General features: G+C 52.5%; 1 protein-coding gene across 1 annotated transcript in view; it reads left to right on the forward strand.

The window, feature by feature from the left end:
- SLC44A2 (solute carrier family 44 member 2) overlaps positions 1-8,884 on the forward strand; it is a gene marked incomplete at both ends in the record, with an annotated part of 31,440 nt that extends 22,556 nt beyond the window's left edge. The window contains 18 exons of the mRNA XM_008053285.1: positions 1,518-1,591; positions 1,698-1,782; positions 2,205-2,289; positions 2,419-2,529; positions 2,609-2,669; positions 2,757-2,880; positions 2,995-3,078; positions 3,172-3,284; positions 6,022-6,153; positions 6,240-6,339; positions 6,423-6,515; positions 6,687-6,771; positions 7,192-7,454; positions 7,530-7,624; positions 8,225-8,328; positions 8,438-8,511; positions 8,600-8,670; positions 8,782-8,884. Coding sequence (XP_008051476.1) covers positions 1,518-1,591; positions 1,698-1,782; positions 2,205-2,289; positions 2,419-2,529; positions 2,609-2,669; positions 2,757-2,880; positions 2,995-3,078; positions 3,172-3,284; positions 6,022-6,153; positions 6,240-6,339; positions 6,423-6,515; positions 6,687-6,771; positions 7,192-7,454; positions 7,530-7,624; positions 8,225-8,328; positions 8,438-8,511; positions 8,600-8,670; positions 8,782-8,884 — 1,857 coding nt within the window. The remainder of the gene's footprint in view (positions 1-1,517; positions 1,592-1,697; positions 1,783-2,204; positions 2,290-2,418; positions 2,530-2,608; positions 2,670-2,756; positions 2,881-2,994; positions 3,079-3,171; positions 3,285-6,021; positions 6,154-6,239; positions 6,340-6,422; positions 6,516-6,686; positions 6,772-7,191; positions 7,455-7,529; positions 7,625-8,224; positions 8,329-8,437; positions 8,512-8,599; positions 8,671-8,781) is intronic.
- Positions 8,885-9,888: the final 1,004 nt, after the last annotated feature.

Raw genomic sequence — 9,888 nt, forward strand, 5'->3', positions numbered from 1 at the left:
TCAAAAAAAAAAAAAAAAAAAATCTAATATCCATCTTTTGGAAATAAATCTTGATGCATCCTTAGGTTGTAATACTCCACAGCTGTTAAAAGGTACCAGAGGCCAGGCGTGGTGGCTCTCACCTGTCAACCCAGTACTTTGGGAGGCAGAAGTGAGAGGATTGCATAAGCCCAGGGGTTTGAGACCAGCCTGAGCAACTTGGTGAGACTTCATCTCTACAGTAAATCAAAAAAATTAGCGGGGCATGGTGGCACGTGCCTGTAGCCCCAGTTACTTGGAAGGCTGAGGTGGGAGGTTCTTCTGAGTCCAGGAGGTCGAGGCTATGGTGGCCGTGAGCATGCCGCTGCACTCCAACCTAAGCGACAGGGTGAGGCTCTGACTTTGAAAAAAAAGGAAAAACAAGAGCCCCTTTTAGTGGTAACGTGAATCCCTCTCATGGACAGTGGATGTATCATTATGACACAAGTTGTGGAGAGGGATGTTTTTCTTTATCATATACACTCCCATTTGGTTTTGGCTTTTGCCATGTTCTCATGTAATCTTATGATAATAAAAAGTTGAAATTTTGAAAAAAATGTTGATGCTTACTGCTGTACAGATATAGGGAAATGTATGCTTATTTATTTATCTATTTTGAGTTGGAGTTTCACTCTGTTGCCCAGGCTGGAGTGCAGTGGCACGCTCATGGCCACCCCAGTGTCAACCTGCTGGGGTCAGGTGATCCTTCTGCCTCAGCCTTCCAAATAGCTGGAACCATGGGCGCATGCCATTACACCCAGCTAATTTTTTTATTTATTGTAGAAATGAGGTCTCATCAAGTTGCCCAGGCTGGTCTCAACTTCCTGAGCTCAGGCAATCCTCTCACCTCGGCCTCCCAAAGTGCTGGGATTACAGGCTGAGCCACCGAGCCCGGCTGAAATGTGTACTCTTAATCAAAAGAGAGCTAAACATTCCTGTAACTGGCTTGAATGACAGTGCAGCATTATATATCAAAATTTAGATTGGGCATGGAAACTCATCCCTGTAATCCCCACACTTTGGAAGGCTGAGGTGGGAGTACTGCTTGAGCCCAGGTGTGGTGACTCACACCTGTAATCCTAACACTTGGGGAGGCAGAGGCAAGAGGATTGCCTGAACCCAGGGATTCGAGACCAGCTAGACCTCGTCTCTATAATAAATCAAAAAATTAGCCAGATGTGGTGGCACGTGCCCGTGGTTCCAGCTACTTGGAAGGCTGAGGCAGAAGGATCACCGGCACCCAGCAGGTTGAGGCTGCGGTGGCCATGAGCGAGCCACTGTACTCCAGCCTGGGTGACAGAGTGAGACTCCAACTCAAAAAAATAAATAAATAAAATAATTTTTTAGAGGCACAGTCTTGCTCATGCCCTTTGATACACTGAGTAGCATTTAAACTACTCAGGAAAATGTTTTCAAATAACGCACAGGGGCAGGTATGTATGGAGGGTGGGATGAGCTGCTGAAACCCACGACCCTGACGCTGCCCCTCTATTCCTCAGGGGCTGTACGGACATCATTTGCTGCGTGTTCCTCCTCCTGGCCATTGTGGGCTATGTGGCGGTGGGCATCATAGGTGAGTGGGACACAGGGCAGGACCTGGGGTTCCAAGGTAGGGGTGGCAGCCACAGCCTCGGGGCTGAGGAGTGACAGTGCGTCAGCATTCCGGGATCCCTCCACAGCTTGGACCCATGGGGACCCTCGCAAGGTGATCTACCCCACGGATAGCCGAGGCGAGTTCTGCGGGCAGAAGGGCACAAAGAATGCGTGAGTCTGACTCCTTGGGGCCTGGTGGGACTGGGGAAGCACGGGTAGAAGGTTCTAGGCTCCCCCATCTCCTCCATCCATGAGTCTCATACTTACAAAACTCTGGCCAGGTAAAGTGGCTCATGTTTGTAATCCCAGGCAGGAGGATTACTTGGCAGCCTGGGTGACATAGTGAGACCCCCATCTCTACAAAAAATAAGAGAAAAAATATTAGCGGGGTGTGGTGGCGCATGCCTGTGGTCCCAACTAATCAGGAGGATGAGGTGGAAGGATCATCTGAGCTCAGGAGGTTGAGGCTGCGTTGATCTATTATCCAGCCTGGGCAACAGAGCGAGACCCCAACTCAAAAAAAAAAGAAAAAGAAAAGAAAAAGGGAGAAGCAGCAGCTTTGGCAGCTTCTATTCCCCCTTCTCCCACCCCAGGAACAAACCCTACCTGTTTTATTTCAACATTGTGAAGTGTGCCAGCCCCCTGGTGCTGCTGGAATTCCAGTGTCCCACCCCCCAGGTAACATGCCCCACCTCTCCCTCTGCCTCTCCCCGCTTTCCATCTTTTCCCCCTGGCAATGTGGGTGGACCCCTGTCCTGACCCTACCAACCCCTTCCTTGGCACCGCCTTCCCTCCCCGCCCGCCCAGATCTGCGTGGAGAAGTGCCCCGACCGCTACCTCACCTATCTGAATGCCCGCAACTCCCGGGACTTTGAGTACTATAAGCAGTTCTGTGTTCCTGGCTTCCAGAACAATAAGGTAATGGACGGGTGACTGGGGGGGTTGCAGGGTGGTGGCACAGTGCTGGGCTGCAGCTTACCCCCCCCTTTCTCGGTAGGGTGTGGCCGAGGTCCTCCGGGATGGCGACTGCCCGGCTGTCCTCACACCTAGCAAGCCCCGTGAGTCGGGGGTCCTGTGAGGCTCAGGTGGGTGCTGGGAGGGCCTGTGGGGTGTGGCCTGATGGGTCCCGCCCCTGCTCCATGCAGTGGCCCGGCGATGCTTCCCAGCCATCCACGCCCACAAGGGAGTCCTCATGGTTGGCAACGAGACGACCTACGAAGATGGGCACGGCTCTCGGAAGAACATTACGGAGCTGGTGGAGGGTGCCAAGTGAGGACCCCAGCTGCCACGTGGGCATCGCCCTTTCTGGGTTGGGGCAGGGTATCCCCTGAGGCTGGCCCTATCGGGTGGCGTCCAAGCCCTGCCTCTCCTTCCTTTCTGCAGGAAAGCCAACGGGGTCTTGGAGGCACGCCAGCTAGCCATGCGGATATTTGAGGATTACACTGTCTCCTGGTATTGGATCGTCATGTAAGTGGGGAAAGAGGGAGGGGCCCTCCCCAGGAACCCCCTTTGAGGCTGGTGAGGGGTGGGGTTTACTCACACCCTCTTTATGTCCCCCAGAGGCCTGGTCATTGCCATGGTGATGAGCCTCCTGTTCATCATCCTGCTCCGCTTCCTGGCTGGCATCATGGTGTGGGTGATGATCGTCATGGTAATCCTGGTGCTAGGATACGGTGCGTCTCCCCTCCCTGCTACCTCCCCTTCCCAGAGGCTGCAGACCATCTGGCCCTTTCACCTGCTAGTGGCCCATCTGGAATTTTCTTTTTTTTTTTTTTTTTTTGAGTTGGAGTCTCACTCTGTCCCCCAGACTGGAGTGCAGTGGCATGCTCCCGGCCACCACAGCCTCCACCTGCTGGACTCTGGCGATCCTTCTGCCTCAGCCTTCTAAGTAGCTGGACCCACAGGCGTGTGCTACCACTCTCGGCTCATTTTTGATTTATTGTAGAGACGAGGTCTTGCCAAGTTGCCTGGGCAGGTCTCAAACCTGCATGCTCAGGCAATTCACTAACCTCGGCTTCCCAAAGTGCTGGGATTACTGACTGAGCCACCGAGCCCAGCCTGGAATTTTCATTTTATTTATTTACTTACTTTTTCTGTCAAGGTCTCACTCTGTTGTCCAGGCTGGAGGTCAGTGATGTGATCATAGCTGACTGCAGTCTTGAACTCCTGGGCTCAGACGATCCCCCGCCTCAGTCTCTAGAGTAGTGGGTCTATAGGCACATGCCCCCACGCCTGGCTAATTTTTAAATTTATGTGTAGAAAAAGGGTCTTGCTATGTTGCCCAGGCTGGTCTCAAACTCCTGGCCTCAAGTGATCCTCCCACCTCGGCCTCCCAAAGTGCTAGGATGACAGGTGTGAGCCACTGTGCCTGGTTATCCTAAACTGTCAGACACTCTCCATCTTTTATTCAGTGTATTTGTGAAGATGTTCATCTCAGTGTTGTTTATAAGAACAGACTCTTGGAAACAACCTCGGTACCTTTCAGTGGGGGCTGGGTTGAATCAGGCTCTCCACAGACTTCCATCTAGGGCCTGTTGTACTTTATCAACAACAAAAGGCATTCTCAAGAAGGTGACTTAGCATGGTCGTTAAGGATATGCACTCTGGCACCACAGTGTCCGAGGTTCAAATGCTGGCTCTGCCAATTCCTTACTTTGTGACCGTGGGCAAGTGACTCAACCTCTCCATAACACGGGAATAATTTTTTTCTCCATAACACGGGAATAATTAGTATTTACTAGTTGGCAAGGTTAATGACAAGGAGATAGTATGAGGGTAAAATCAGGGAGGAGGCCTGTTTAGGTCAGGCCTGTGTAGTCTGGAGACATGATGGTCAAAAACCAGTTTATTCATTTAAACTTTCCAGGAGTTTAAATTAGATTCAAGGGCACAGATATCAAAGTGTTAGTGTTAACAGTGGTTTCTGAGCCGGGTGTGGTGGCTCATGCCTTTGTAATCCCAGCACTTTGGGAGGCGGAGGCAAGAGGATTGCCTGAGCCCACGGGTTCGAGACCAACCTGGGCAACATGGTGAGATCTCCTCTCCACAGTAAATAAAAAAATTAACTGAGTGTGGTGGTGCATGCCTGTAGTCCCAGCTACTTGGAAGACTGATGTGGTGGAATCTCCCGAGCCCAGCAGTTCGAGGTTGCAGTGGCCATGAGTGTGCCACCGCACTCCAACCTGGGCGACAGAGTGAGACTCTGACTCAAAATAATAATAGTAATAATAATAATAACAATAATAATAACAATAATAGTTTTTGACTGGGTGCAGTGACTCATGTCTGTAATCCCAGCACTTTGGGAGACCAAGGTGGGAGGATCACTTGAGCCAAGGAGTTCGAGCCCAGCCTGGGCAACATAGCAGCAAGTCCTTGTCTCTATTTTGAATTTTTTTTTTTGGACTAGAAAATATAGTTTATTTAGGAAGTAAATTAGAGAGAAATTCACATCCCCAAGGTAGAGGTGGGGGCCAAAGCTAGGAAACATGGCAACCATAGCTCAAAGAGCCACATGGACATACCAGAATTTAACAAAGCGATGGCCTATTTTGAAATTAAAAAAAAAAAATACTGGTTTTGCCGGGCACAGTGGCTCACGCCTGTAATCGCAGCACTGTGGGAGACTAAGGTGAGAGGATTGCCCGAGTCCAGGGGTTTGAGACCAGCCTGGGCAACTTGGCGATACCTCGTCTCTACAATAAATCAAAAAATTAGCTGGGTGTGGTGTTGCGTGCCTGTAGTTCCAGCTACTTGGAAGGCTGAGGCAGGAGGATTGCCTGAGCCCAGCAGATCAAGGCTACGGTGGCCATGAGCATGCCACTGCACTCCAGCCTGGGCAACACAGTGAGACGCTGGCTCAAAAAAAAAAAACAAACAAAAAACTGGTTTCTATCTCTACAAAAATAAAAAAACTTGGGCAACCTCTTCGGGTCCCCTCCCACTGTGGGAGCTTTTCTGTCATCTCAATAAATCCTGCCTTAAAAAAAAAACAACGAAAACATTAACCAGATATGGTGTCTCATGCTTGTAGTCCCAGTTACTCAAGAGGCTGAGGCAGGAGTATCGCTTGAGCCCAGGAGGTTGAGGCTGCAGTGTTATGATCACACCACTGCACTACAGTCTGGGCTAGAGGGAGACCCTGTCTCAAACACACACACACACACACACACACACGCACACAAAATTTGGTGCATTGGATCATGGAAGGATGGGATGATAATTGGGAAAAGGGGTTCTAGAAGTCTCTTTGGAAGGTGACATTTGAGTGAACTCCTGAGGACATGAGGAATCTAGCCGTGGGGAGAGAGAACCAGCCTTCGTGTTTGCTTCTATTAAATGGGGGAATTGTAGCTGCTCTGCGGGTTTGGGGTCAGCATCGGTGGGCTGAGCCTGTGGTTCCCCATGCAGGAATATTTCACTGCTACATGGAGTATTCCCGACTGCGTGGTGAGGCCGGCTCTGACGTCTCTCTGGTGGACCTTGGCTTTCAGACGGATTTCCGGGTATACCTGCACTTACAGCAGACCTGGATGGCCTTCAGTGAGTCACAGCACCCCCAGTCCTACCCCTGAGGAGGCCTTGGAGGGAGTGGGGTGCCTGGGCGGCTGATCCTCTGTCATTTGCAGTGGTCATTCTGAGCATCCTCGAAGTGATCATCATCTTGCTGCTTATCTTTCTCCGAAAGAGAATTCTCATCGCGATCGCTCTCATCAAAGAAGCCAGCAGGTGGGGGCTGGGGGCCAAGGGCCAGGCTGGGGTCATCCCCAGAGTCATCCAGGCCCTGATCCTGTGTCTCTGCTTCTCCCCAGGGCTGTGGGATATGTCATGTGCTCCATGCTCTATCCATTGGTCACCTTCTTCCTGCTGTGCCTCTGCATCGCCTACTGGGCCAGCACGGCCGTGTATCCACCCCAGGCCCTGATCTGACCCCAGGGATGGCTACAGGCTATACTTGCCCAGAAGTGACCTGCAGTACTGGGGCAGGACTGGAATCTGGTGGGGGAATGGATTCTTTCCCACAAGTCCCTGGGGGCCCCCAATCCCAGAACTTGGCTTCCTTGACAAGTCTCCAGCTTCCTGTCCACTTCCAACGAAGCTGTCTATAAGATCTTTGATGATCCTGCCTGCCCGCTTGTTGGGAAAACCTGCAATCCTGAGGTGGGCGTTTCTGGGGTGGGCCAGGCAGATATTGCCCCAGCAGGCCCCAGATTATTTGAAACCTCCCATCCCCATTTGGAGATCTCAGCAAACATCTGGCACCTGCTGTATGCCCTGAGCTGGGTTGGGGGTGAGAAGGCAACTTCCCAAGGCAAACTGGTTTCTGCTGTTCAGCTTGACCTATCCTCCCCTCCCCCCCACATTCTTACCTGCTTCCACACCCTTTTCTTGGCTCCCATAATGGCCAGTTCTTGTTTCCACAATCCTTTCCTTTTCACAAGCCCCTATTCTGAACCCCTGATTCCTTCCAACTCTTAATTTCCACGACTCCTGCCCTACCTCGTGGTCTGCCTGACCCTGGACCTGATGCTCAGCGCCCACTGGAAACACCCGGCCCCTCTGTTTTGACTTCTCCCGCAGACCTTCCCCTCCTCCAATGAATCTCGCCTGTGCCCCAACGCCCGCTGCCAGTTCGCCTTCTACGGTGGCGAGTCAGGCTACCACCGGGCGCTGCTGGGCCTGCAGATCTTCAATGTCTTCATGTTCTTCTGGCTGGCCAACTTCGTGCTGGCGCTGGGGCAGGTCACACTGGCCGGGGCCTTTGCCTCCTACTACTGGGCCCTGCGCAAGCCGGACGACCTGCCTGCTTTCCCGCTCTTCTCGGCCTTCAGCCGGGCGCTCAGGTGGGCTGGGGTTGCGGGTGGGACGTGGCGAAGGAGGCCCGGCCCGACCGCTGACCACACCCCCTGGGCCCTCAGGTACCACACGGGCTCCCTGGCCTTTGGCGCCCTCATCCTGGCCATCGTGCAGACCATCCGAGTGATGCTCGAGTACTTGGATCAGCGCCTAAAAGGTGCGACCCGCCCGCGGTTGGCATTGGCTCTCGCTAGGGGGCGGGGCTGAGTGGCAAGCCGGGATTGGCTCTTGTGTGAGGTGGGCGGGCTCAACGTAGAGGGGCGGTGATTGGCTGCCTCTTAGCGCTTAGGGCCTTATGTCATTGGCTCCCGCGTTGGAGGAGCTGCTGAGAGAGCCCACTGAGTGAAAAGTTTCCTTCTGAGGGGGATGCCCAAGAGGCCTGGCCCACTATGACTCCTGCTAGGGAGAGTTGGGCGGGGACATGTTTGCGCCAAAGGGGGCGGGAATAAAACGTTTTCCAATGGAGGGACTGTGGGTTGGGATTGGTTGTCCTTTGGGGGGTGGGGCCAGGGAGGCGACGAGGATTGGCTTCTGCCTTGGAGGCGGGGTGATGGCAGCGGTGAGCGTTCTGGTTGGCTCCTGCTTGGGGGCGGGGCCGAGGATACAGGCCAGGTAGATTTCGCCTCGGAGGTAGAACAGGAAACCCAGGGATACTGGATGAAGTTTCCTCTCCCTATCTCTTTGAGAATGTGGGTATTTGGGGTCCCTTTCAGGCCTAGCCAGGTCTCCCTTCACCTCTGCCTCCCTCCCCTTCCAGCTGCAGAGAACAAATTTGCCAAGTTCCTCATGATCTGTCTCAAATGCTGCTTCTGGTGCTTGGAGAAGTTCATTAAATTCCTCAACAGAAATGCCTACATCATGGTGAGAGGACTCGGGACCCCCAGCCAACCTACCAGCTCCTGCTGGGTAGGAGAAGCCCGCGTCCCCACTCTGCTGACCTGATGCTTCTCTCTTTCCCTTTCCCCTGCAGATCGCCATCTACGGCACCAACTTTTGCACGTCGGCCAGGAACGCTTTTTTCCTACTCATGAGAAACATCATCAGGTCGGGGGAGATGCTTTTCTCCCTTCGCCTCCCCCCTCTCCCAATCCCTCAGCCAGCATTCATACCTGCCCCTCACTATCTCCCGCAGAGTGGCTGTTCTGGACAAAGTTACCGACTTCCTCTTCCTGTTGGGCAAACTTCTGATTGTGGGTAGTGTGGGTGAGTGCTGCCAACCCAGCCTCTCAGGGTGTGGGAGCCTGTTGGGAATGGCTAGGGGCAGTTTCCATTAGCAAGAATCCTCCACCAGCCCTGTTTTCTCATTGTTTCCAGGGATCCTGGCTTTTTTCTTCTTCACCCACCGCATTAGGATCGTGCAGGATACAGCACCACCCCTCAATTATTACTGGGTCCCTATATTGGTATGGACCTCTGGGTGCAGGCAGGAGTCTGGGGAGAAGGATATTGGGATTTGTCCCTTTTGACTGGACAGATGTGGATGGAAGTCAGAGGTGGGAGGTGGATTATTTATTCAGTCCACATTTATTGAACACCTGCTGTGTACCAGACACTGAAGTGGGGGCTTGCCTCTGGAGGCCTTAAAGTTTAGGAGCCAACAGACCTTCATCAGTAATGGTATTGGTGAATGTGTGATTGCAAACTAGGATGTGCCGCTGGTGTGTCCACACAGGACAGGGGCCTGTTAGACCCTGTGGTAGAGGATCTGGGTGGGTCTGGGGCCTCAGGTAGCATCACCATGCATGTGATGTTGGATCTGCCATTTGAAGATGTGGGTAATATCCAGGCCGAGGGAACAGTAAAGACAGGCCGTGAGGTGGGGCCGTGCTAGAAACAGTAAGGAAACCAGTGGGGCTGAGGTGGAGAGAATACAGAGGTGGAGCTTGTCTTGGTGACACATCCCAAGGGCAGTGGTATCTGTGTGCAGACCTTCAAGCCCAATAATCTAGATTTTTTTTTTTTTTGAGTCAGGGTCTCACTCTGTCGTGCAGGCTAAAATACAGTGTAGTGACACAATCACAGCTCACCACAGCCTTGAACTCTTGGCAATCCTCCCACCTCAGTCTCCTGAGTAGCTGGGATTATAGGCATGCACATGGCTAACTTTTCAGTTTTTTTATAGAGATGGAGTCTTGCCAAGTTACTTAGGCTGATCTGTTCAAGACCCTGGGCTCAAGCAATCCTCTTGCCTCCGCCTCCCAAAGTGCTGGAATTAAAGGTGTGAGCCACTGTACCTGGTGTGGACAAGTTATTTAACCTCACTAAGGTCCACTCACATGAATCAACAAATGTTTATTATTATCAAGCAGCTTCTAAGGCCCTGGGAGTCTCCAAATCACTGTGGAGATAGAAGTAAATGGGACAGCTGGGCTCGGTGGCTCAGCCTGTCATCCTGCGCCTTTGGGAGGCTGAGGTGAGTGG

This window comes from Carlito syrichta, unplaced genomic scaffold (assembly GCF_000164805.1).
Source record: "Carlito syrichta isolate Samal-C Ts95f unplaced genomic scaffold, Tarsius_syrichta-2.0.1 Scaffold288022, whole genome shotgun sequence".
NCBI classification, from domain to species: Eukaryota; Metazoa; Chordata; class Mammalia; order Primates; family Tarsiidae; genus Carlito; species Carlito syrichta.